This window comes from Thamnophis elegans, chromosome 16, assembly GCF_009769535.1.
Source record: "Thamnophis elegans isolate rThaEle1 chromosome 16, rThaEle1.pri, whole genome shotgun sequence".
In the NCBI taxonomy this organism is placed as follows: domain Eukaryota; kingdom Metazoa; phylum Chordata; class Lepidosauria; order Squamata; family Colubridae; genus Thamnophis; species Thamnophis elegans.
This window is the reverse complement of record NC_045556.1, coordinates 30,487,680-30,514,580: the sequence shown is the minus strand read 5'-3', so window position 1 is coordinate 30,514,580 and position 26,901 is coordinate 30,487,680. Positions and strand designations below refer to the sequence as shown.

General features: G+C 45.4%; 1 protein-coding gene across 2 annotated transcripts in view; it reads left to right on the top strand.

Annotated features, from left to right (window-relative positions):
• FAM102A (family with sequence similarity 102 member A) overlaps positions 1 to 26,901 on the top strand; it is a 65,891-nt gene that overhangs the window by 30,416 nt on the left and 8,574 nt on the right. For both annotated transcript variants that reach the window (XM_032232622.1, XM_032232621.1), the window contains 6 exons: positions 10,886 to 11,006; positions 11,779 to 11,808; positions 19,169 to 19,285; positions 22,625 to 22,671; positions 24,175 to 24,341; positions 25,152 to 25,244. In XM_032232622.1, the coding sequence (XP_032088513.1) occupies positions 10,886 to 11,006; positions 11,779 to 11,808; positions 19,169 to 19,285; positions 22,625 to 22,671; positions 24,175 to 24,341; positions 25,152 to 25,244 (575 nt within the window). The remainder of the gene's footprint in view (positions 1 to 10,885; positions 11,007 to 11,778; positions 11,809 to 19,168; positions 19,286 to 22,624; positions 22,672 to 24,174; positions 24,342 to 25,151; positions 25,245 to 26,901) is intronic.

Below are 26,901 nucleotides of genomic sequence, written 5' to 3'. Positions count from 1 at the left end.
ACACAAGGAATTTGGAGTAGAGTAGAGTAGAATAATGGAGTGGAATGGAATAGAAGAGAACAATGGAATAGAATAAAATAGAATAGCAATAGCAGTTAGACTTATATACCGCTTCATAGGGCTTTCAGCTCTCTCTAAGCAGTTTACAGAGTCAGCATATTGCCCCCAACAATATGGGTCCTCATTTTACCCACCTCGGAAGGATGGGAGGCTGAGTCAACCCTGAGCCGGTGAGATTTGAACAGCCGAACTGCCAAACTAGCAATGAGCTGAAGTAGCCTGCAGTACTGCACTCTAACCACTGCGCCACCTCGGCTCTTTTAGAAGAATGGAGTGGAATGGAGTAGAAGAGAACAATAGAATAGAATAGAATAGTAGAGAAGAGAATTAGAGTAGAATGGAATAGAATAGAATAGAATTCTTCATTGGCCAAGTGTGATTGGACACACGAGGAATTTGTCCTTGGTCCAGAAGCTCTCAGTGTACATAAAGAAAAATAAAATAGAACACATTCATCAAGAATCATAAGATACAACACTTAATGAGACTAATAAGCAATCAAATCATACTAGGAAACAAATAGAACAATATAAATTGTAAAGATACAAGCAACAAGGTTATAGTTGGAAGAGGTACTAGGAAGGATGAGAAGAATAATAGTAATACAGTCTTAATAAATAGTTTGATAGTGTTGTTGCATTAGTTGTTTAGCAGAGTGATGGCATTCGGGGGGGAAACTGTCCTTGTCTCTAGTTGTTATACTGTGCAGTGCTTTATAGCATCGTTTTGAGGGTAGAAGTTGAAACAATTTATGTCCAGTAAGCGAGGGTTGTGTAGATATTTTCACAGCCCTCTTTTTGACTCATGCAGTGTACAGGTTCTCAATGGAAGGCAGGTTGGTAGCCATTGTTTTTCCTGCAGTTCTAATTATCCATTGAAGTCCATGTCTGTCTTGTTGGGTTGCAGAGCCAAACCAGACAGTTATGGAGGTGCTGATGACAGACTCAATAATGATAAGACCAAGTTAACGTAGGAACTGGGTTGTCAGAAGCAAGTTGGGAAGTAGGGGGTAGAGGCTATTCAAACCCCAGATGATTTCGGGGAAAGAGTGCGGTTTTGTGGGTAGAAGAAGGAAGTTGGTCATCTTCAATGCCCTTCAGAGAAAACAAACTGAGATACATCAACACACACAAACACATACATCCCTCCGTTTGGCTCAATTGTTAATGAAGTTTGCATCATTTCACCCCCCCTTGTTAGCGATGACTTGTCTTGCTGAATTACTGCCCTGTTTTTTTCCAAGCAACAACCCTCGGAGAACAAAACAGCTGGACATTCATCGGACTTGGCTCAGTGGTATCTTGAGTGACGTGCGCAAAAGTCACGAAGGGATGACTTTTGGCCATGACTGATTGCGTTGTGAGGACAGTTGATGGGAAGACAAGCTACTTTTTGATCCCAAGCCTTATTCTTAGTTGGGGGGGCGGGGATGAGCAATTCCTTGACTCATAAGAGGTCTGGGATCACTACTGCAGGATGTCTTTGAGTTTGGGATCTGGAGGTTTGGTGGAACAAGCCACATCACTTCATCCCAGAAACGTGGACTGAACAGCTGCCAAACAAGGGAAGACTTGTTAAAATATATATTTTTATAGAGAGAGGATAGATGATAGATAGATAGATAGATAGATAGATAGATAGATAGATAGATAGATAGATAGATGTGATAGATAATAGATGTGATAGATAGATAGATGATAGATAGATAGATAGATGATAGATAGATAGATGATAGATAGATAATAGATGTGATAGATAGATAGATAGATAGATAGATAGATAGATAGATAGATAGATAGATAGATAGATAGACAGACCTAAAGAGAGACAGACAGGCAGATAGATAGAGATAGTATATATAGAGAGACAGACAGGCAGACCTTAAGAGAGGGAGAGACAGACAGACAGACACAGATAGATAGGCAGAGAGAGAGAGAGAGACAGATACAGAGAGAGAGAGTCAGACAGAAAGACCTAAAGAGAGAGACAGACAGACAGACAGACAGAGATGATAGATAGAAAGATAGAAATGTAAATAGATAAGATAGATAAATAGATAGATAGATGATAGAGAGACAGACAGACAGATCGAGAGAGAGATAGACACAGAGAGACAGACAGATAGAAAGGCAGACAGAGAGCGTGAGAGAGATGATAGATAAAAATGTAGATAGATGATAGATAGATAGATAGATAGATAGATAGATAGATAGATAGATAGATAGATAGATGACAGAGAGATGGAGAGGGGGGGGACAGATAGATAGATATTAATAGGCTTCCCTTGTTTGGCAGCTGCTAAACCAGGATTCTACAGGTAATCCTCAACTTATGACAGTTTGCTTAGTGACCATTCCAAGTTACAACGGTACCGAAAAGTGACTTATTATTTTTCAATTACCACTTTTCCAGAATCCCTATGATCGCATCATCAAAATTAAGATGCTTGACAAGTGATTCATATTTATGACGGTCACAGTGTCCCGGTGTCACACGATCCCCTTTGGTGACCTTCTGACAAGCCAAGTGTCGATTTCTTTTGAAACTTGTCTTGAGGCTCGTAAGTTAATTGGGGCGTCTTTCGGAAACCCTAACACCAAGCCAATGGGGGGGAAGCCAGGTTTTACTGAATAACTGGGTTACTAACTTATCAACTTTGGCAGTTCATTTAACAACTGTGGCAGGAAGTGTCGTAAAATGAGGCCAAACTCACCAACAAAAGTCTCATGAACATAAATTTTGGGCTCAGTTGTGGTCTTAACTCGAGGTCTACCTGTCCCTTCAAACCAATCCCCCCCCTTTAACCGAGCACCCTAAGAATGGTGGTTAGAGAGGAGCTGATTAGGCTAACAGAGTTGGAAGGAACCTTATAGTTGCGTGATGGAGGACCTTTGGCTTGCGTGCCAGAGGCAGCAGAGCCCTCTCTGCCGGCATGCACACCATCTCCAGCTGCTCTTCTGGTTTCTGACATGCTGGCCAGCTGGTCTTCGTAGGTGCCTGAAAATGGCTAAAAAATAGGCCCATTTTTGAGCCAAAAACATGCATGCACATGCTGGCCAGCTGGTCTTTGGGTTTCCGGTACTCCGGTGCGTGCACATTCGCACACTGTCAGGGTTCCAAACAGCATCCAAAATTAAATCCAAGTTCAAGGCAAAACGATCCTTAAAGTTCCAATTTAATAAAGCAGACATCTTAGCAAGTCTGTGTTAATCCCAATTCTGGAAATGACATCAGAATCCCACCCAGTTAAAAGTTCATGATCTTGTCCCCACACCCACAATCCATCACATGGTCCAATCTTCTTCTTCCACGCTGGCGTCTCCGCCCAGCTGCTTCCGGTCAGGTGTAAAAGTGCGGAGACGAAAGATGACCTTGGCTTCTAGAAAAGAATGAAAACAATACATTCCACAATCCTACTCCTGTCTATTCCCCCCTCCCATCAACTATACTATTCAAACAGCATAATGAAATAAGAGAAAGTGTGACAGGCCAAAATTCTAAAAGGAATATAATTGCAGGCCTGACATTAAGAGAGCCACGTTGGCACATCTGGGGAAACCCAAATCTGAAATCTTCCCGGTTCTCCCCACCCAGTTGAAAATTCAAGATCTTGCCCCCCACACCCACAAGTCCATCCCATGGTCCAATCTCCCACTGCCATGCTGGCAGCTTCCACCCATCCAGTTCCAGTCAGGTGTGCAGAGGTGCAGAGACAAAAGATGACTTTGGCTTTCTAGAAAAGAATGTTGTTATGGCTACCTATCATCTAACTCCGCACAATCCCATTTTCCCATCATAGAAAATGCACAGTAGGATAATAGAAAGTGTGGCAGGCCAAAGATCCAAAAGACAAGATGGCTGCAGGCCTGACTGCGCGCACGCACGCACCTTCCGGTTTGGCCACGCGATGCCGGAAAAGGTTCATCATCCCTGTGGTAGGCCATCTAGCCCAACCCACGCCCAAGCAGGAAATCCTACACCAGTTCATCGGTTTCCCCTTCGTCTGATGCTTTTAGTTCCTCTGCAGTGGTTTAAAACATCATCTGATCTCCAGCATCTGGTGTCAGATTTCCTTAGAAGATTGATCAGTCACGCACTAGAGCAGTGATGGCTAATTATTTCAGCACTGAGTGCCCAAACTGGAATGCAGGTGCATGTGTGCGCATTGGCGCACCGGAAACCTGAAAACCAGCTGGCTGGTGCGCATGTGCCTGTTTTTTTAGCTGTTTTCAGGCCAAAAACAGCCTGAAAATGACTTGGGCTTTTTGGGCTATTTTTCAGGCCATTTTCTGGTGCTCTGGCGCCCACGAATACCAGCTGGAAACCAAAAGAGAAGCTGGTGGTGGCATGCACGCCCACCGAGAGAGGTTCGCCATTGCAGCCCCAGCGCGAAGTCCTGCCTAGGCAAACGCAATACTGTAAACTTTTGGGGTGTCCATCATGAGCTTTTAAAGGCATTTTTTTTTCCCCTCTGCACGGACACACCCCGCCTTTGCGGTTCTCTTACAGCCGCGGGTGAAATAAAACCAAAGGATTTCAAAATGCTTTTTTGGCACGAGGCAGGCTGGCTATTAAAAGGGGATGTTCTGAAATCTCCCCCCCCCCCTTCTCTCTGACACGATTGTTCTGGAATTAACAGTTGGCTAAGAGAGTGACCTCTGTGAGGCTAAAAGACAAGGAAAAAAATATATCTATGAAAAACATCTGGTTGGTCTTCTTTTCAAGCCATTTCTGTTGTGTAGTTTGGAGAGAAACTACATTCCAGAAGAGTGATGTCAAAACTAGAGTTGGCAAGAGTCAAGATGAGCATCCCTAAACACCCATCAGCCATCAAAACTTGTGGGGGGAAAAGTGCTTCGGGGCCGAGGACAAGTGTGTACCTGGTGTGTTTGTGAGAACCTCCTTTAACAAGGTTAGATGTCAGTAACCTGGTTTGCAGAAACCGTGTGTTTGAGTTAGGGAGACGCCCACAGGTTGTGTGAAGATGTTGTTAGTTGTGAAGTTGTGTCCGACCCATTGCAACCCCATGGACTCTAGGCCATCCTGTCCTCTTCCATCTTCTGGAGTCCCTTTAAGCTCATGCCGATTGCTTCGGTGACTCCATTTGGCCGCCTTCTTCTTCTTCTTCTTCTTCTTCTTCTTCTTCTTCTTCTTCTTCTTCTTCCTCCTCCTCCTCCCCCCTTCTCTTTTCTCCTCTTCTCCACTATGCCTTCTCCCTCCTCTCCCCCCCTCTCTCTCTTTACATTCCTTGATTGTTGTTGTTGTTAGTTGTGAAGTTGTGTCTGACCCATTGCAACCCCATGGACAACATTCCCCCAGGCCTTCCTGTCCTCTACCATCCCCTGGAGTCCATTTAAGCTCACACTGGCTGCTTCAGTGACTCCATCCAGCCACCTCATCCTCTGTCTTCTTCCTCCTCCTCCTCTTCCTCTTCCTCCTCTTCTTCTTCCTTCTCTTTAGAGCCGAGGTGGCGCAGTGGTTAAATGCAGCACTGCAGGCTACTGCTAGATCAGCAGTTCAGCGGTTCAAATCTCACCGGCTCAGGGTTGACTCAGCCTTCCATCCTTCTGAGGTGGGTAAAATGAGGATCCGGATTGTTGGGGGCAATATGCTGACTCTCTGTAAACCGCTTAGAGAGGGCTGAAAGCCCTATGAAGCGGTATATAAGTCTACTGCTATTGCTATTGCTATCCTCCTCCTCTTCCTCCTCCTCCCTTCTCTTTTCTCCACTATGCCTTCTCCCTCCCCCCCTCTCTCTCCCTTTACATTCCTTGATTGTTGTTGTTGTTAGTTGTGAAGTTGTGTCCAACCCATTGTGACCCCATGGACAACATCTACCTCTACCACACCATCCTCTACCATCCTCTGGAGTCCATTGAAGCTCACGCCGGCTGCTTCAGTGACTCCATCCAGCCACCTCCTTCTCTGCCGCCCTCCTCCTCCCCCTTCTCTTTTCTCCTCTTCTCCACTATTCCTTCTCCCCGTCTTTCTCTCTTCACATTCTTTGATTGTTGCTGTTGTTAGTTGCAAAGTTGTGTCCGACCCATCGCGACCCCATGGACAATATTCCTCCAGGCCTTCCTGTCTTCTCCCATCCTCTGGAGTACATTGAAGCTCACGCCGGCTGCTTTGGTGACTCCATCCAGCCACCTCCTTCTCTGTCATCCCCTTCTTCTTTTGCCCTCCATCTTTCCCAGCATTAGGCTCTTCTCCAGGGAGTCCTTCCTTCTCATCAGGTGGACAATGCACACAGGTGTGCCACAATCCCCAAAATGCAGTGTGAGCACCCGCCGCGCACGCAGGCCCCCAGCCCTCCTTTTGGCTTCCAGGTTCCTGAAGGAGTGTTTTCAGGCCCAAAATGGGGTGGAGGGGTGCCTCGCAATCTCCACTGTTTCTCTCATGGTGGCCACAGGTGGCATGAAAAGCCCTCTTTGTGGGCACGCCAGCTGTTCTGCATTTCTACTGCCTGTGTTTTCCCCGATCTCTGCAGGTCCCACCCTCCGTAGGTGCCACTCTGTGGCAGGAGAAAGCTAGGGCGCGCTGCGGGGAGAAATTTAAGGCGTCCGGGGGGGGGGGGAACCTGCGGAGATCGGGGAAGGCCCCACCCCGCGCATGCGTGGCAGAGACCCGAAGACCAGCTGGCTGGCTAGGAGGTGTGCACGCATGTGCAGTGGCCTGGGCTGGGCCGACGGCTGGTGTGCCCACAGAGAGGGTCAGGCCTGCCACCTGTGGCACCCATCCATGCCCATAGGTTCCCCATCATGGATCTCGCCACTGCATGATGGAGCAGGCGAGCAATGGCTGGTTTTCTCGTGGCGTTGCTCACCTCTGCTTGTGGGTTATCCTTTCCGTTCCTCCCTCCCTCCGTTTCCTTCCTTTGCCATCCGGATTCGTCTAAAAGGGTCAAGTCCGTCTTCTTCTTCCCGCTGATGTCTCTGGGTCAAGCATTGCTTTGTAAGTTGAGGGCACTGCCTTTCTTTCCTTTTTTTATGTTCTGATGGTGCAACGTTTCCGGCATTGCGTTGCAAAGTCAAATCCAATAGGACAACGCTAACCGAGAATCATTGTTGAGCTCTTAGGATCTTGCAAACGCCTGAACCCCCCCTAGGCTCATTGACGGGTTAAATCCTGGTTTAGTAGGGGCTGGCCCCACATCTTGTTCAGCTTTGCATTGTCACAAACCACAAATAGTGGTTTAGAGCAGTGTGGGAAACCCGACTGTTGGCCTCAATGCAACTTGAGTTGGCTTTTCTTTCTTTGTTTGTTTGTTTCTTTCCTTCCTTCCTTCCCACCCTCTTTCCTTCCTTCTATCTTTTTCTCTGTCCCTCTTTTTTTCTTTTTCTTTCCTCTTTCTCTCTCCCTCTTTCTCTTTCTACCTCCTTCTTTCTTCCCTCTCCCTCCCTCTTTCTTTTTCTTTCCTTCTTTCTCTCCCTCTTTCTCTTTCTTCCTTCCCTCTTTCTTTCTCTCTCTCTCCCTCCCTCTTTCTTTCTTTTTCTTCTTTCTTTCTCCCTCTCCCTCTTTCTCCTCTCTTTCGTTCTTTCTCCCTCCCTCCCTCCCACTTTTTTCTTTCTTCCTTTTTCTTTCCTTCTTTCTCTCTCCCTCTTCTTTCTCTTCCTTCCCTCTTTCTTCCTTCCCTCTTTCTTTCTCTCTCCCTCCCTCTTTCTTTTTCTTTCTCTTTCTACCTCTTTCTTTCTTCCCTCTCCCCCCTCTTTCTTTTTCTTTCCTTCTTTCTTTTTCTCCCTCCTTCTTCCTCTTTCTTCCCTCTTTCTTTCTCTCTCCTTCCCTCTTTCTTTCTTTCTTTCTTTCTCTGTTTCCCTTCCTTCCTTCCTTCCCTCCCAATCCCTTCCTTCCTTCCTTCCTTCCTTCCTTCCTTCCTTCCTTCCTTCCTTCCTTCCTTCCTTCCTTCCATGGTGGATTTGATTTAAATCTTGATTTAAATCACTAGTAAAAAGGCTTGATTTAAATCAACTCGATTTAAATCATCATTTTTTAAAGAGCAGCTGTCATCTCTGCCCAGTGGGGGCTCCTCCTTTGCCCACTGTTGATTCACTGACAGTTCCAATATTGCAGAATAGACAGCCTCACGCTACGTCACTAAGCTCCATTTCATGCTGAGTAAACCTAATTATTAATGCAGCTTAAATAGAAAACTATTTTTACCCCCAAAGCATTTTATTAAAATAAATTTAATAAAAATCAAAGAAATCTGATTTAAATAAAAAAATATGATTTCAATTTTTAAAAAATCCAATTAAAAAAAACGTTTTAAAAAATCATCATTTTTTTTGGAGCTTACTTGCTTCCTTCCTTCCTTCCCACTCTCTTTATTTCTTCCCTCCCTCTTTCTTTCTCCCTCCCACCCTCTTTCTTTCCTTCCTTCCTTTCCTTCCTTCCCTCCCACCCTCTTTCTTTCCTTCCTTTCCTTCTTTCTTCTTTCCTTCCTTCCCTCCCACCCTCTTTCTTTCCTTCCTTCTTTCTTCCTTTCCTCCCACCCTCTTTCTTTCTTTCCTTCTTTCTTCTTTCCTTCCTTCCCTCCCACCCTCTTTCTTTCCTTCCTTCTTTCTTCCTTTCCTTCCTTCCCTCCCACCCTCTTTCTTTCTTCCTTTCCTTTCTTCCCTTCTTTCTTCTTTTCTTCCTTACCTCCCACCCTCTTTCTTTCTTCCTTTCCTTCTTTCTTCTTTCCTTCCTTCCCTCCTACCCTCTTTCTTTCTTCCTTTCCTTCTTTCCTTCTTTCTTCTTTTCTTCCTTCCCTCCCACCCTCTTTCTTTCCTTCCCTCCCACCCTCTTTCTCTCCTTCTTTCCTCTAACCCCCCCCCCATCCTCTCTCTCTCATCTCATCCAACCCTACTTAAAGTTTCTGCAAATCTCCACCACTCCAAACACTATTTCCCCCTCTTAGCCAGCTGCATCTTTTCCTTGATGTGGGCAGTTGCATTCCCCCCCCCCCACTTTACACTTTTCAGCAAAACACTCAAGGAAACTACGGTGCGGAATGAGCCGTTCCAGAACATGGATCGGTGTCAGCTTCCAAGAGAGGAAAAATGGGATTTTAAACAAAAACATTTATTATTATTATTACATATTTTAACATATTTTATAAACAAAGAGTTGCCCAGGTCTTTCCCCTTTACGTCTTCTGTTATGCATAATTCATTTTACATCCTACTTTCATTTCACTTTTCAGCCCTCTTTATTTTCATTCCATATTTTTTCCAGCCTAACTTTAATTTCTTCTTAATATATTTTGATATGATTAGGGGACTAGAGGCTAAAACATATGAAGAACGGTTGCAGGAACTGGGTATGTCTAGTTTAATGAAAATAAGAACTAGGGGAGACATGATAGCAGTCTTTCAATATCTCTGGGGCTGCCCCAAAGAAGAGGGAGTCAAGCTATTCTCCAAAGCACCTGAGGGCAGGACAAGAAGCAATGGGTGGAAACTAATCAAGGAAAGAAGCAACTAGAACTAAGGAGAAATTTCCTGACAGTGAGAACAATTAATCAGTGGAACAACTTGCCTCCAGAAGTTGTGAATGCCCCAACACTGGAAGTCTTTTTATTTTTATTTTATTTTTTTTTGTCATTTATTTGACATTTATAGGCCGCCCTTTTCCCTGAGGGGACTCAGGGCGGCTTACAATTAATAGGGAGGGAGTGCAAGACAGAACACAAGAAAAAAAATGTGAATAAAAATAAACCAGTAAAACACAACATTCATTCAGCATTCGGGTGGGGCGAGATTAGGGTCTTATCCCCAGGCCTGACGGGATAGCCAGATCTTGAGGGCTGTGCGGAAGGTCTGGACGGTGGTGAGGGTGCAAATCTCCACGGGGAGATCGTTCCGAAGGCGGTCTCTCAAATAGTCAGATCCACTACCATGGAGGGCTTTATGAATGGTGAGTACCACCTTGAAGCGCACCCGGAGATCAACAGGTAGCCAGCCCAGCTCACGGAGGATCGGTGTTATGTGGGCGAACCGTGGTGCGCCCACGATCACTCGCGCGGCCGCATTCTGGACTAGCTGAAGTCGCCGGATGCTCTTCAAGGGCAGCCCCATGTAGAGCACATTGCAGTATTCCAGCCTGGAGATCACAAGGGCTCGAGTGACTGTTGTGAGGGCCTCCCGATTCAGGTAGGGCCGCAACTGGCGTACCAGGCGAACCTGGGCAAATGCCCCCCTGGTCACAGCCGACAGATGATGGTCAAAAGTCAGCTGTGGGTCCAGGAGGACTCCTAAGTTGCGGACCCTGTCTGAGGGGTATAAATTTTGACCCCCCCAGCCTGAGTGATGGAATGTTGGCCAAATTGTTGGGAGGGAAACACAACAGCCACTCGGTCTTGTCTGGGTTGAGTACCAGTTTGTTAGCTCTCATCCAGTCCTTAACGGCCTCAAGATCCCGATTCATCACGTCCACTTGGGAGTAAGGCCACAGGTGGACCGTGAATGACCCCTCCCATAGGGAATAAAAGAGGAGCAACTTGGGAGTGGAGTTTGCAGGAGGCAATTAGTTAAATTCATTTGGGTGAAGATCTGTCCCTGACTCCTTGCCAAGGAATTGTTGCTACAGCTTGGCATTTGGAAGATATCGGTCTGGCAGTTCTCCAAGCCTGAGAAAGGCCTGTAGTTGTGAAATCTCTTGAAAGACTGTTGGCCGGGACTTTGCTGGAGAGGAATTCCCTTCAACCTAAATAAAAAAGGGGTTTTATCGGGCGGAGGAATCTGCTTCATGATATTTGGAAGCCTAGTTCAGAACCGATTCAAATATTTGGAAGAAACCAGAGCTGAGTTGCATCTCTTGTTTATGTGTGTCTCCCACCCCCCAGGGAAGAAGTCCAGGAGAACTGTGTCCGCTGGAGGAAGAAATTCACCTTCATCTGCAAAATGAGTGCCAATCCCACCACGGGACTCCTGGACCCCTGCATTTGCCGAGTCTCGGTCCGCAAAGTGAGTCTTTTGATTTTGGGCTGGGGAAGGGTGGGCGGGAGAACGACGGAACCTCATTGATAAAACTTCTGGGCTCCCCACGGCTGTTGTAAAAACTTCCCTGTGAGATATTTTGGAGTCATAACCCCGAATCCAGGAGAAAGCCCTCTTTTTTTGGGGGGGGGGTTGGTTCGAATCCCTAGCGCTGCGTAACACAGTGAGCTCCCATTAATTCTTCTAGTTTCTGCCAACCTAGCAATTGTAAAAAAATGCAAGTAGAAAAATAGGAACCACCTTTGGTGGGAAGGGAATAGCGTTCCGTGTGCCTTCGGCGTTGAGTCATGCCGGCCACATGACCACGGAGATGTCTTCGGACAGTGCTGGCTCTTCGGCTTTGAAACGGAGATGAGCACCGCCCCCTAGAGTCAGGAACGACTAGCACATATGTGCGAAGGGAACCTTTACCTTTATCCCTAGATTCCTCTCTCCAAATCCTTCAAAGAACCTTTTTCTAATCGTCCAGATAGCCATCCGGAAGCTCTTATTACAATTGGACCTTGGCTTACAACCGTTCAAAGTTACGACGGACCTCTTTGTAGGGCATTTTGGGCGCTCGGCAACCAGCTCATGTTTGTGACTCTTTGCATCATCGTCATCATCACCTGGCCACATTTTATGCACCATTTTGCCCCAAACTGTCATTTATTAAGAGTTAAAGTACTTTTGTTTCTCTTGAGCCCTTCTTTGTAAACTGACTTTCTCTTTCTTTCTTTCTTTTTCCCCCTTGTCACAGGAACTGAAGGGAGGAAAAGCTTATTCCAAGGTAAGAGGACACACCAAGCCATCCAGAGCAAAGCTGTGTTAGATGATGATCATGTCTGTGTTTGCAAATACGCCTTCAGCCATCTCTGAAACTTGGGATAGATCTGCCTAAATCCAAGAGAGTTTAGAACAGGGGTCCCCAGCCTTTCGGACCTCAGGGACCACTAAATTCATAATTTTAAATCCCGCGGACCACTAATATAATCTGCCTAATGACTGGGTGTGTGGGCGTGGCCAGGTGGTCATGTGACTGGGTGGGCGTGGCCAACTTGATGTCACTCACATTGAGGGGCACCTCGATGGCCTCTACTCGCCCCTCCCCTCCCAGCCCCTCCTCGCCTGCCTGCCTGGGCTCCTTAGGGCCCCCAACAGGAAGCAGTTGCTGGAGCTAAGCAGCCACCAGGAGAAAGAGTTGGCAGAGAAGGAGGCTCAGCAGAAGCACCTCATTGAGGACTAGGAACAAAGACTTTCCAAGCAGAGGGAAGACCTGCAGGAGTGCAAGGCCAGGTGCCGGCGCCTGGAGGCTCAATGGGCTGAGATGGTTGGCCAGTTCCAGGCCATGATGCAGTCCCACTGGAACGAGGCCCTCCAGCTCTTCCCCACCAGCAGCGCTTCCCTCCAGCCTTCGCTCAAAGTCCCCCCACCAGGAGGCTGAAGCAGACCACAAGTGGGAATTTCTGCCCCCCTCCAACCCCCACAAAAAGACCCCGAAGGCGGAGACTCTCTGCAGCAACACAAGCGTTCATTGCACGCATCCGTCCCAGGAGCCGTAGTTTGAGGACCCCCTGATTTAGTGCAATATAAAAAAAATGCAAATAATTTTTCTGCGGACCACCAAAATTTTCTCACGGACCCCCAGTTGGTGACCACTGCTTTAGAAGATGCTGGTGGTAAGACTTCAGAGCTTGCAAAGCCAATTGTACAAGGTCTCCCAAGCTCCTTTGAACCACCCTTGCCCCGAAACCAGACGTTGGGAGCGATATCTGTACATTGTAATGTACATTTTAAAGTAACCTTGCAGCCTAGAGTTTAAAATGACTTGAGAGATCCAAACAATTACCTAAAACCCATTGGGGAAAAAAATAGCAAAAGGTTTCTGACCGTCCAGCATGAGATGCTTCCTTCCGGCCCACAATTGATTCCCACCATTGCCAAAATCCTGTTCAAACATATTATAAGGAGTGAAACTCTTTTTATAAACCACAATTGAGACACTCTGATGGGAGAAAACTGCAGGCCAGACCACTGGAGACAAAGGTGCTAATAGATTTCCCGGCAAGATTGATTAAATCCATCACTAATAGAGGACTCTTAACAAGTCTAAAAGAGGAATCTGGCATGAAACAGGACTAAAAACGGAGTCTTTGGGAGTCACTTAACCCTGGCCTGGCTCCCCCCCACCCCGAGGCTATTTATAATCTTCCCCTAAAAATAAGACGAAGTGTAAAATACTTAAATTCCGGCGTAATTCATTGCTCAGGATAAATGTACTCAAAAGACAGGTGGTGGTGTGTTTTTTCTCAGCTTGGCCAAGAAGACTGGAGGTTTGTCATGTAAGAATGACCTGTCCTCTGTACGATGAATTTAAATTCCGGCGTAATTCATTGCTCAGGATAAATGTACTCAAAAGACAGGTGGTGGTGTGTTTTTTCTCAGCTTGGCCAAGAAGACTGGAGGTTTGTCATGTAAGAATGACCTGTCCTCTGTACGATGAAGCGTTCAAATTGTTCTAACGTTACACACCGGTAATTTTGCCAATTGTAAGATTCTGAAAATATATCTTTCTGTCTCTCTGTGTGTGTAGAGAGAGAAAAAGGCAGATAGAGAGGAGGGACATAGAAAGAGAGAAAGGAAGTCAAAGAGAAAAAGAGAGACAGAGAGAGAGGGGAAAAGAAAGTCAGGGACATAGAAAGAGAAGGAAGGAGACAGAGACAGAGAAAAAGAACGACAGAAAGAGAGAGACAAAGAGAAAAAGAATGACCGAAAGAGAGAAAAAGAAAAACGGGGATATAGAAAGAGAGAAAGAAAAAGACAGAAAGAGAGAGAAAAAGAGATGGGGACAGAAAAAAAGAGAGAGACGGGTGGAGATAGAAAGAGAATGGAAGTGACAGAGAAAGAGACAAAGAGAAAAAGAAAGGGATATAGAAAGAGAAAAAGGGAGAGAAAGAGGGACGGGGAACATAAAAAAAGAGAAAGAAGGAGAGACAAAGAAAAAAGAAAAAGAGAAACAGGGCTATAGAAAGAAAGAAAATTACAAAAAGAGAAAAAGAAAGAAAAAGACAGACAGACAGAAAGAGAGAAAGACGGAGATAAAGAGATAGAAAGAAAGAGATGGGACATAGAAAGAGAGAAAGAGACAGAAAAAAGAGAGATGGGGACAAAAAAAGAGAAAGAAGGAGATAGAGAAAGAGAAAAAGAAAAAGAAAGAGACAAAAGAAAGAAGGAAAAAGACAAAGAGAAAAAGAGATGGGGAGAGAAAGAAAGTGAGAAAGAGAGACGGAGATAAAGAGACAAAGAAAGAGAAAGAGAGATGGGGGATATAGAAAGAGAGAAAGAAGGAGAGAGAGAGAGAGAGAGATGAAACATTAGACACATTTTCCTGTCTGCTGTTAACTAGCTATTGTCCATCCCCTTAGAAAATATTTGTATAAGGAGTCCTCCGCTTATGACCACAATTGGGTTCAACATTTCTATTGCTAAATGAGACATTTGTGAAGTGATGTTTGCCCCATTTAATGACCTTTCTTGCCCAGTTGTTAAGTGAACCACTGCCATTTTAAAGTGAGTAACAGGATGGATAAATCCATCTGGCTTCCCCATTGGCTTTGACCATCAAAAGGTCTCTGCAACCTTCAAAAATATGAGTCAGTTGCCAACCATCCAAATTTTGGGTCGTAAGTGTGAAAAGCAGTCGTAAGTCATTTTTTGTAACTTTAGTCATTAGACAAACTTATTCTAAGTCAAAAACTACCCATATTTTACCTACTGGCCCTGAGAATTCAGGAATCCCAGCTGTGTTTTGTCCACTCCAGTGGCTAAGACACTGAGCTTGTTGATCAGAAAGGTTGGCAGTTTGGCGGTTCGAATCCCTAGCGCCATGTAATGGAGTGAGCCCCCTTTACTTGTCCCAGATTCTGCCAACCTAGCAGTTCGCAAACAGGTAAAAAATGCAAGTAGAAAAATGGGAACCATCTTTGGTGGGAAGGGAACAGCATTCCCTGCGCCTTCGGCGTTGAGTCATGCCGGCCACATGACCACGGAGACGTCTTCGGACAGCGCTGGCTCTTCAGCTTTGAAACAGAGATCAGCACCGCCTCCTAGAGTCAGGAACGACTAGCACATATGGGCAAGGAGAACTGTTTACCTTAACCTTGGCAATCTCTTTTTCTGGGGATCTTGCAAATCTCTTCCCTTGTAGCTCTTCCCCAGGCATCTTTTAATTTGCACAAAGTGAGCAACTCCTGGGTTGCGTTTATATCTAAACCTCCCTCCTATTTCTTTTTTGAAGCCAAGCCAAGCCCAATCGAAGCAGTTGACCCATAGATGGAGGGGGAAGAAGAGAAAGGAGCAGGTTGACCAGGGTCGGAACAAACTCAAAACGTTTAAAAAAAAAAAAAAAGCTTTAAAACATCAAATATAATTTGGCACGTCGGCTAAGAAAAACGGGAAGTGGTTTTCGTGCGAGTCTCGGCTTGCAATTCCGCCACGTGGTTGCCGAATCGCTCACAGATTAAATCTGATTAAATCTCTGGGGTTTTGGAGCTGAGAAACTGCAGCAAATGTCACCACCCCCGTCAGCCCTGGCCTGTTTTTTTGTGGGTCTCCTGCAACGCAACATCTTGTGTCTAGACTAAAACCTACATTTGATTGTATCTATTCAGCCTTGAAAGTGAAGTAAAATCAAAAAGCATCCCCCCGCCCCACCTCCATTCCTTTTCTAGTTGTGCCTTTAATCAGTTTGTCTCTCCTTCAAGAGGATAAATTGACAAGGGGAGAAGGCTGGAGAACATCTTAACAGTCTTAGACTATCAAGTTGTCCTCCTGCAACACAAGATCTCGGCTCTACGTCCTCTGCAGAAAAACCTTCCTTCTTGTTCCCCGTGTTCAGTTGTGGCCCAGAGCTGGCAGCAGAGTCGGACAGTGAGGAGGCTGTGGAAGAACATGGGCTAGTCCTGGGGGGCTGTGGAATGCTCTGATGAGGGCTCTGCGTCAGAGGGAGATAGACAGCAGTGAAGCAGAGGAACAGCTGGAGCCTGTTCCCAGTGTGCGCATGTGCAAATCTGCCAGAAAACAAGAACAACTAAGAAAGCGGGGTCGACTTGGGAGTAAAGCCACACCTTGGAGGTGATTGGCCCCTCCCAGAGGAAACAAAAGAGGAGCGAACGAGGAGGGGGCTTTTGCAGGAAACAATTCCTTCGGTCGTTTCAAGAGTGGAAAGTTCTGTTTGTGACTATAAGAGACTCTGTGCCAAGTTTTGCCTTGCTCTGCATTTAGATACTAGTTATCTGACCGCTCTCCAAGTGAGATAAGGTTTGTGTGGATAAGCATTCCTCTGAAAGACTGTTTGCTAAGCCTTGCGGACTGTAAATGAAAGGAATTCACAGTCTTGTAAATAAAAGGGATTTTGCCGGGATCAAGAATCTGCTTCTTGCTTTTTAAGGAAGCCTAGATCAGAACAGGTTCATCCGTCCCACCACCTTTGAAAAGCCACAAGTGGACAACATGGAGTTTATGCCATATGCACATTTTCTCCTGGATCGCTCCAGCCCTGGAGCTCTACTGCCACAAAAAACATCTGTGTCTAGACTAAAAGCTAAAATTGATTGTATCTCTTTGGCCTTGAGAATGAAGTTAATATCAAAGGAAATCAAAAGAGAGAAGTACAAATTACAAGCATTTGCAGGCGACTTAGTTTTCGTCTTAGAGGAACCATTTAGAATCAGGCCCGAGACTTGTAGAGAGATTAGAGAAATATGGACTAAAAGTAAATAAGGAAGAAAAACTAAAATGATGGTTAAAAAAATCTTACAAACAAACAGAGGGATGAATTCATAAAGAAAATGAATGTCCAGATAGTGGAAAAGGTGAAATACTTAGGAATCTATCTTAACAGTAAGATCAAAGAGGACAACTATACAAAATTAAGGCATCAAATTAAACTGGATATGGAGAGATGGAAGACGCAACTTTCCATGATGGGTAGAATAGCAGCAATAAAGAGGAACTTTAATCAGTTTGTCTCCTTCAAGAGGATAAATTGACAAGGGAAGGAGAACATCTTGAAGGTCTTAAGACTATCAAGTTGTCCTCCTGTATCCTAGGCACCTTGATACATGAAGATACCACACTTCTCACTTTAATTGTGAAACAGCCTTGAAGTCAACAGTTAACTTCAAGCTCTTGGAAGTCAACAGTTGACTTCAAGCTCTTGGAAGTCAACAGTTGACTTCAAGGTCTTGGAAGTCAACAGTTGACTTCAAGGCTGCTTAAGGAAATGCTTAAATCTTCGTATAGGTAGTCCTCAACTTACAAACACAACTGAGCCCCGGATTTATGTTCTTGAATGAGACATTCGTTAAAAGTGAACGTTGCTCCATTCTACGACCTCCTTTGCCCCAGTGGTTTAAGCGAATTGCCGCAGTTATCGTTAGCGGCACGGTTGTTAAACGGATCTGGACTCCCTGTGGACTTTGCTTGGCAGAAGGTCGCAAAAGGGGATCAGTCGCATGACCCCGGGGTCGGGGGGAGAGAGGCACTACAATCGTCCCCCCCAGGGATGGCTGTAAAGGTCGTAAAAGTGTGAAAAATGGTCCTAGGTCCCTTTTTTCAGTGCTGTTGTAACTGAATAGACACTAAATGAACTGTTGTAAATTGAGGACCAGCTGGGTATGATTTATTTATTTTTTAACGTGCTTGGAGATGCTTCCCTTTCAATCTTGCCCCCCTAAAGGAGACCAAACCAGCTTTCATTTCTCATTCTCAATTTTTCCTCCCTCCCCATGCTGGCTGCATGGGCTCTGGGATGAGCGTAGGACAAAGAGTGCCTTATTGTATCTGTGTACGCAAACATGGGAGTGAACCTTTTCCACATCACTGACCTGGCATGTTTGGTGTCCTTGGTTATGCAACCTCTCTGGGCGAGTTAACATTTTCCTTGCCAGGCTGATTATAATCCTGGTCCTTTCCCGGGACGATCAGAGTTTCCTGGAAAACAAGGGCAAGGTTAGGATGGGGAAATGAACAGAAGAGAGTAAATGGAATGGAGAAGCAGAGAGGGAAGAGAAGAGAGAATGAAATAATAGGAATAGAATAGAATTCAGAATAGAATAGAATATGATTAGAATAGAACAGAAATTAGAATAGAATAGAGAATGAAATAATGAATGGGATGGGATAGGATGGAATAGAATAAGAATAGAATAAAATAGAATAGGAATATAGAATAGAATAGGAATATAGAATAGAATTAGAATAGAATAGAGAATGAACTAATGAGATGGAATAGAATAAGAATAGAATAGGAATATAGAAATAGAATAGATAATGAAATAATGAATGGGATAGAATACAATAGAATAGGAATATAGAATTAGAATAGAATAGAAGAATATAAAATAGAATAAGAATATAGAATAGAATAGAATAGGAATTTAGAATAGAATAGATAATGAAATAATGGGATGGGACGGAACAGAATAAGAATAGAATAGGAATATAGAATAGGAATATAGAAATAGAATAGATAATGAATTAATGAATGGGATGGAATAGAATAGAATAGGAATATAGAATAGGAATTTAGAGTATAATAGAATAGGAATTTAGAATAGAATAGAGAATGAAATAATGGGATGGGATGGAATAGAATAGAATAGGAATATAGAGTATAATAGAATAGGAATATAGAAATAGAATAGATAATGAAATAATGAATGGGATGGAATACAATAGAATAGGAATATAGAATAAGAATATAGAATAGGAATATAGAATAGAGAATAGAATAGGAATATAGAATTAGAATAGAATAGAACAAGAGTAAAAAAATAGAATAGAGTATAGAATTAGAGTAGAGGAAGAATAGAATAGAATATGAAATAATGGAGTGGAGTAGACTATAGAATAGAATATATAGTAGAGTAGAGAAAAGAATAGAATATGGAATGGAAAGGAATGGAATAGAAGAGTTTGAAGGGACCTTGGAGGTCTCCTAGTCCAACCCCCTGTTCAGGCACCATTTCAGACCAACAGTTATCTCTCCAAACAGCTGCTCCTGGAGCGCAGGTGGGATTGCATACTTTGCTTCGCCTGCAACGTGCATCCTTTCCATCCTCCTAATCTTTTCTCCGTTCACCTTACAGCTGGGATTCACCGACCTGAACTTGGCCGAGTTTGCAGGCTCGGGGCTGACTGTCCGATGCTGCTTGTTGGAAGGATACGACACGAAGAACACCAGACAGGACAACTCCATCCTAAAGGTGAGTCCCCAAGACCTCTGGATGGAGGGAAGGGTGGATGGGGCTGATGGACAGCCGTGGTTGCTGGAGATGCCTTCATAAAAATTTTTAAAAAAACCCAGTAGCCCCATCAGTAGACTTGCAGACACATTTTCCGTCATTATGTGAGCTTTGCCTCATTATAATGACCTTTCTCACCACCGTTGTTGAAGCGAAACGCTGCTGTTGATAAACGAGGCACACATTTTTTAAGGGATTCCGGCTTCCCCATGGATTATTGCTTGTCGAAAGGTCACAAAATGGGGATCACCCCCCCAGGACATTGCAACCAGTCATAAGTACTTCGAATAGCCACTAAATGAACTCTTGAAAGTCCAAGGTCTAGCTGCAAGTAAATGCAAATAATAAATAAAATGATGGCCAGAATGAGAAGTTTGGCGGTTCGAATCCCGAGCGCTGCGTAACAGAGTGAGCTCCTGTGACTTGTCCCAGCTTCTGCCAACCGAGCAGTTCGAAAGCAGGTGAAAAATGCAAGTAGAAAAATAGGCACCACCTTTGGTGGGAAGGGAACAGCGTTCTGTGCGCCTTCGCTGTTGAGTTACGCCGGCCACATGACCACGGAGACGTCTTCGGACAGCGCTGGCTCTTCGGCTTAGAAACGGAGATGAGCAGCGCCCCCTAGAGTTGGGAACGACTAACACATATGTGCGAGAGGAACCTTCACCTTTACTTTTAGGATGAGATAGGTAGTGTGCCTAGTTAAAAAAAACCCAGGATGCTGCTCCCTTGCTTATTCTAGACAAGGGAGTGTGTTTTCTTTTTTCTTTTTAATTTATTATATTTCATACTTCTTAACCAGCCAACACCCTCTGAGAGGGCCCTAGCTCCCCTTTTGCACCTCATTGTTATTAAAACATTGAAACTGGGACATAAAAACTGATAATTAATCAGTGGAACATATGAAGAACAGTTGCAGGAACTGGGTATGTCTAGTTTAATGAAAAGAAGGACTTGGGGAGACATGATAGCAGTCTTCCAATAATGAGAGGGAGTCAAGCTATTCTCCAAAGCACCTGGAAGGCAGAACAAGAAGCAATGGGTGGAAACTAATCAAGGAGAGAAGAAACTTAGAACTGAGGAGAAATTTCCTAATAATGAGACCAATTAATCAGTGGAACAACCTCCCTCCAGAAGTTGTGAATGCCCCAACGCTGGAAGTCTTTAAGAAGATGTTGGATAACCATTTGTCTGAAACGGTATAGGGTTTCCTGCCTAGGCAGGGGGTTGGACTAGAAGACCTCCAAGGCCCCTTCCAACACTGCTATTGTATTGTATTATATTGTATTGTAATAACCCAAGCGTTTGTAAAATAAGGAAGGGGGGAAAAAAGGAAATTGAAGACACAGCAAAAAAAATACAAGGAAAGGTTGAGGAAAAATAGACAAGAAAAGTAATTGCTTGGTCACAGGCTCCGTTCAGTCTATAACCTGTTTGTTTGTGTGTTGTTTGTGGGTGCAATTTTATCACACTCTTCCGTGTCTGGATTTCTGCTCCAAAGATTGTTGGGCAGAAATGACAGCTGGGGATATATTATCACATCTCGAGTTGGGAAAGTTGCTCAGCTGGCCAGAGATCAGAATAATATAATAACAGATTTGGAAGGGGGCCTTGGAGGTCTTCTAGTCCAACCCCTTGCTCAAGCAGGAGCTCCTATAGTGTTTCAGTCCAATCTCTCCTTTAAAAATCTCCATTGTAAGAGCATGGACAACCTCTGGAGGCAAGTCGTTGCACTAATTTGGGAAGGAAGGAACGAACGAACGAACGAACCTTGGAGATCTTTTAGTCCAACCCCTTGATCAAGCAGGAGCTCCTATAGTGTTTCAGTCCAATCTCTCCTTTAAAAATCTCCAGTGTAAGAGCATGCACAACCTCTGGAGGCAAGTCGTTGCACTAGTTTGGGAAGGAAGGAAGGAAGGAAGGAAGGAAGGAAGGAAGGAAGGAAGGAAGGAAGGAAGGAAGGAAGGAAGGAAAGAACGAACCTTGGAGATCTTCTAGTCCAACCCCTTGATCAAGCAGGAGCTCCTATACTACTTCAGTCCAATCTCACCTTTAAAAATCTCCAGTGTAAGAGCATGCACAACCTCTGGAGGCAAGTCGTTGCACTGGTTTGGGAAGGAAGGAAGGAAGGAAGGAAGGAACGAACGAACGAACCTTGGAGATCTTTTAGTCCAACCCCTTGATCAAGCAGGAGCTCCTATAGTGTTTCAGTCCAATCTCTCCTTTAAAAATCTCCAGTGTAAGAGCATGCACAACCTCTGGAGGCAAGTCGTTGCACTAGTTTGGGAAGGAAGGAAGGAAGGAAGGAAGGAAGGAAGGAAGGAAGGAAGGAAGGAAGGAAGGAAGGAAGGAAGGAAGGAAGGAAAGAACGAACCTTGGAGATCTTCTAGTCCAACCCCTTGATCAAGCAGGAGCTCCTATACTACTTCAGTCCAATCTCACCTTTAAAAATCTCCAGTGTAAGAGCATGCACAACCTCTGGAGGCAAGTCGTTGCACTGGTTTGGGAAGGAAGGAAGGGACCTTGGAGATCTTCTAGTCCAACCCCTGCTCAAGCAGGAAACTATACCCCATTGCAGACAAATAGTTGTCCAATCTCTTCTCCTCTGATGGAGCGCTCACAACTTCTGGTGGCAAGTTAATTGTTTTCACTGTCAGGAAATTTCTCTTTAGTTCTAGGTTGCTTCTTTCCTTGATTAGTTTCCATCAGGTGGTTTGGGTGACCCCTCTCTCCAGGTCCTTATCAAGAGCCCCTGTGTTTTACCGTATTTTTTGGAGTATAAGATGCACCAAGATTTTGAAGAGGCAAATTGGGGGGGGGGGTGTTTGCACTCTGCAGACCTCCCAAAAATGGGCCTTTTTTTTCACGAAAACTGTCGGTTTTTTTGTCCAAAAAAGGAGGCATGCATAGCCTTTAGGAGGCTTATAGAGTGATCCTGGGGTCTGGGGGGGGGGGGCAAAAATGAGCAAAAAAACAGCCCATTTTTCGCTCATTTTAGCCCTCCCCAGCCCCCAGGAAAACTCCGAAAGCCTCCTAAAGGCTATGCATGGCCATTTTGGTGAAGGGGGCGGGGTTTCAGGAGGCCAAAAATGCTGTATTCAATGTATAAGATGCAGCCAAATTTTCACCCTCTTTTTTGAGTGTAAAAGGTGCGTCATATACACCAAAAAATACAGTAATTCGTTTATTTTGCACACACTTATTTTTTCCTTTGCAGGTTGTTTTTCATGAGTTTTCCTTCTCTCTCCCCCCCCCCCCCCCCGTCTCTCTCTCTCTCTGTCTCTCGTATTCATTCTTTGGCAGGTCACGATTGGCATGTCCCTCTTATCCGGAGACCCTTGTTTCAAAACGTGAGTCTTTGAGGAAGCTTAAAACTCTTCAGGGCGAGGAAGTTTCCAAGGCCAGGACATCTCCGTAGCTCTTGATGTCCTCTCCTAAAAAAAAAATATCCTGGTGGTGGCAACCACCAGCCTTGGATGGAGAAGACTGGAAAGGAGAAAAACAAAAGCGAATCCAACCTGGATCTGCCACCAGGACCAGAGGTTCTCTCTTCCGGACTCGTGCTGGAGCCCATCTTCAAGAAACTTCTCTCTAGTAGAGGATGTGCTTTCTGAACTCATTGGTAGCCTCATGACCATGAACAAAGACCCACATTCAATTTTGCAGCTAACTAAGATTGTTGGACGAGCAGGGACAAAAACAGCCAGGGCCTGGGAAAACAGGCCCCTTGTCAGTCAACTGGAGTGCTAATTTTACCACCAGCCTACCAAGTACTTAGAAGGCGAGGGCTGGGCAGCCAACAGACCCCAATCAACATCTAAAATGCACACAACCAGGCACCCCATAAATACCCCACGCAGAACAGCACACACTCTTGCCAGAGCGAACTTCCCCCGAGGATGGGCTCCAGCACGCATCCGAAAGCTCGGAAGACTAAAACCTCTGACCCAATGCCAGGACACCAAGATTCGTGAAAAATAAGAGGTGTGGGTTTTTTTAAAAAAATCATTTAACAAAGCAACAGGTGTGCTATTGTTGACTTTCCAAGGAGGCGGCTCCTGATTAGCTACCAGCAGCTCAGACATTACTGGCAGGGGTGGGGCACGCAGTAGGCAAAAGGTGTTGGCAATTCTATACCGGTAACCAAGGCAGCGGGAGAGGAAACAAACCTGTTGCGTAGGTAGTGTTTTTTTGTTGTTTTTTTGCAAGAATGACCTTGTCACTAGTTCGCCAGTGTCACAATGGTGTGTAAGCCTGTCAAAAAAAAAACATCTCGACTGGCTAGAGACTCTTTTCACAAGCCTCCCTCCCAGGGGTGAAATCCGGCAGGTTCTGGAGAACCGGTAGCGGAAATTTTGAGTACTTCGGAGAACTAGCAAATACCACCTCTGGCTGGTCCCATGGTGGGGTGGGAATGGGGATTTTGCAGTATCCTTCCCCTGGAGTGGGGAGGGAATGGAGATTTTGCAGTATCCTTCCCCTGGAGTTGGGAGGGAATGGGGATTTTATAGTGTCTTTCCCCTGGAGTGGGGAGGGAATGGGGATTTAACAGTATCCTTCCCCTGGAGTGGGGAGGGAATGGAGATTTTGCAGTATCCTTCCCCTGGAGTGGGGAGGGAATGGGGATTTAACAGTATCCTTCCCCTGGAGTGGGGAGGGAATGGGGATTTTACAGTATCCTTCCCCTGGAGTGGGGAGGGAATGGGGATTTTACAGTATCCTTCCCCTGGAGTGAAGAGGGAATGGGGATTTTGCAGTATCCTTCCCCTGGAGTGGGGAGGGAATGGGGATTTTGCAGTATCCTTCCCCTGGAGTGGGGAAATAAAATAAAAGCCCCTTCTGCCTTTTCGCAGGCCACCCTCCACGGCCAAATCCGTGGTCATCCCAGGAGAAGACTCGAGCCTGCAGCTCACCTGCAAAGGGGAGGGAACCAGCCGGACTGTAACTCCCAGCACCAACGCGCCATCTTCGATCGGTTCCGTCCGTCAGAACAAACCCAGGCCCACCATCCTGGGATCAGGTATAAACAAAGGAAATTTTCTACCCCAGTCCGAACTTTGAGAAAGATTTAAAAATCAAAGATATCAAAGCACTTCTCTTACATGATTCTCCTCTCGCCCCCAAAATGCAAAAACAGGATCTAAATTTTTAATAGTCTTGGTTTAAAACATTCAGCTTCTGTTGTGGCCTGCCAGCAGCCAGGAGAGCTGGCAACAGATTCGGACAATGAGGTTGGGGAGGAAGATGGGCCAGTCCTGGAGTCTGGAGAAGGCTCTGATGAGGGCTCTGTGTCGGAGGCAGAGAGGGGGCCATGGGCTGTACGCCAGTTACCAGCTACCTTCAGAGTCAGACATCAGTGAGGCAGAAGAACAGCTGGAGCCTGTTCCCAGTGTGCACATGCACAGAGCTGCCAGACGAAGGGAACAGCTAAAGAACAGGGGCCGACTCGGGAGGAAGGCCACAGGTGGATGAGGAATGGCCCCTCCCAGAGGAAATAAAAGAGGAGCGAAGGGGAAGTGGAGTTTGCAGGAGACCATTAGTTCGCTTCATTGGTTCGTGACTCTCCGAGACTTCTTGCCACGTTTTGCAGATATTGGCCTGGCAGCTCTCCAAGCCAGATAAGGTCTGTGACCGTAAATCCTCCCTGGAAAGACTTTGCTGGATGTGGAAATTAATAAAAGGGTTTTTTTTGTCGGGACAAGGAGTTTGCTTCGTGCTCTTGGGAAGCCTCGGTCAGAACAGCTTCCTTATTTCACTTGGTGGGGAAAGATGACCAGCTCGGCATCTAAATTCTAATATATATTTTTTTCCTTTCCTGGGGTTTTGGAAGAACCGGACCAGAACTTATCAAGTCCAGAAGAAGTATTTCATTCCGGACACTCACGAAATTCAAGCTATGCCAGCCAACAGTCCAAAATCTCTGGTCAGTGTCCATCCCCACCAGGAGCTGGGTTTTCACGATTTGATCTTAGTGGTGCTTCAATTTCTAACTGTCTTTTTTTTCCAGACCTAAAACAAAACGATAAAATGATACAAATGTAATAGTAATGTATTTTATCCTAGTTTAAACCAACAAGAGGGTTTTCAATTTCTTTTTACTGGGGTGGCAATGTTTAATAAATACAGGGTTTTTTATTTTATTTTATCTAAGCCAACAAGAAGTGTTGGTTTTTGCTTTAATTGCATTCTGCAGAATTTACACTTACTGCTGTAAATTTGGGATATTCACAGCCCAAGGCATTGTGATAGAGTCACAACGTACTGCTTTCTAAAGCCTCAGTAAGGCCACACTTGGAGTACTGCATCCAATTTTGGTCAGTACATTACAAATACAATGTTGAGACTTTGTGTGTTTGGGGGTGGGGGGAATGTAGAGAAGAGCAACTAAGATAATTAAAGACCAGGAGATTAAAACGTAGGAGGAACAGTTGCAGGATTTGAGTATGGCCAGTCTAGAGAAAAGAAGGACATGGGTGGAGGGGGGGACATGATAGCAGTCTACCACTATTTGAGGGTCTGCCACAAAGACGAGGAGGGGGTCAAACTATTCTCCAAAGCACCTAAGGGCAGGACAAGAAGCAATGGGTGGAAACTAACCAAGGAGAGAAGCAACTTAGAACTGTGGAGAAATTTCCAGACAGTCAGAACAATTAATCAGTGGGACAGAAGTTGCCTCCAGAAGTTATGAATGCTCTAACACTGGAAGTCTTTAAGAAGAGGTTGGATAACCCTTTGTCAGAAGTGATGTAGGGTTTCGTGCCTAAGCAGGGGGTTGGACTAGAAGACCTCCAAGGTCCCTTCCAACTCTGCTATTCTATTCTAGTCTAATGAAAAGAAGATCTAGGGGAGACATGATAGCAGTCTTCCAATATCTCAGGAGTTGCCACAAAGAAGAGGGAGTCAAACTATTCTCCAAAGCACCTGAGGGCAGAACAAGAAGCAATGAGTGGAAACTAATCGAAGAGAGAAGCAACCTGGAATTAAGGAAAAACTTCCTAACAGGGAGGCCAATGAACCAGTGGAGCAGAAGTGACCTCCAGAAGTTGTGGGGGCTCCATCAGTGGAGGTTTTTGAAGAGGAGACTGGGCAACCATTGGTCTGAAATGGGACCAGCAGGGATGGCTGACCTTTTTGTCCTTGTATGCCAAAATCGTGCACATGCATGCGTGGCCACACCCACAGTGCAACACACCCTGCGCCACACCAGGGAAGGCCTTTTAGCCATCCCCAGGCTCTGGAGGCTTTCCTTGAGCCTCCGGAAGGGCGAAAACAGCCTCCCCCAGGCACCGGAGGCCCTCCCTGAAGCCTCCTTGCACCAAAAACAGCACAGGGGGGCCACCCCTTGTGTATGCACATGCAACCCTCCGCGCATGTGCATGCATCTCCCAGCAGAGACCCAGAAACCAGCCGGCCAGAGGGAGGCGCGCGCGCATGCGCAATAAAGCTGATCTGTGCGACGGCTCATAGGCACTCCAAGGGGGCTCCGTGTTCCACCTGTGGCACATGTGTGCCATAGGTTTGCCAACACAGGGCACAACATCTCCTGCTTGATCAGGGGGCGGGACTAGAAGACCTCTGAA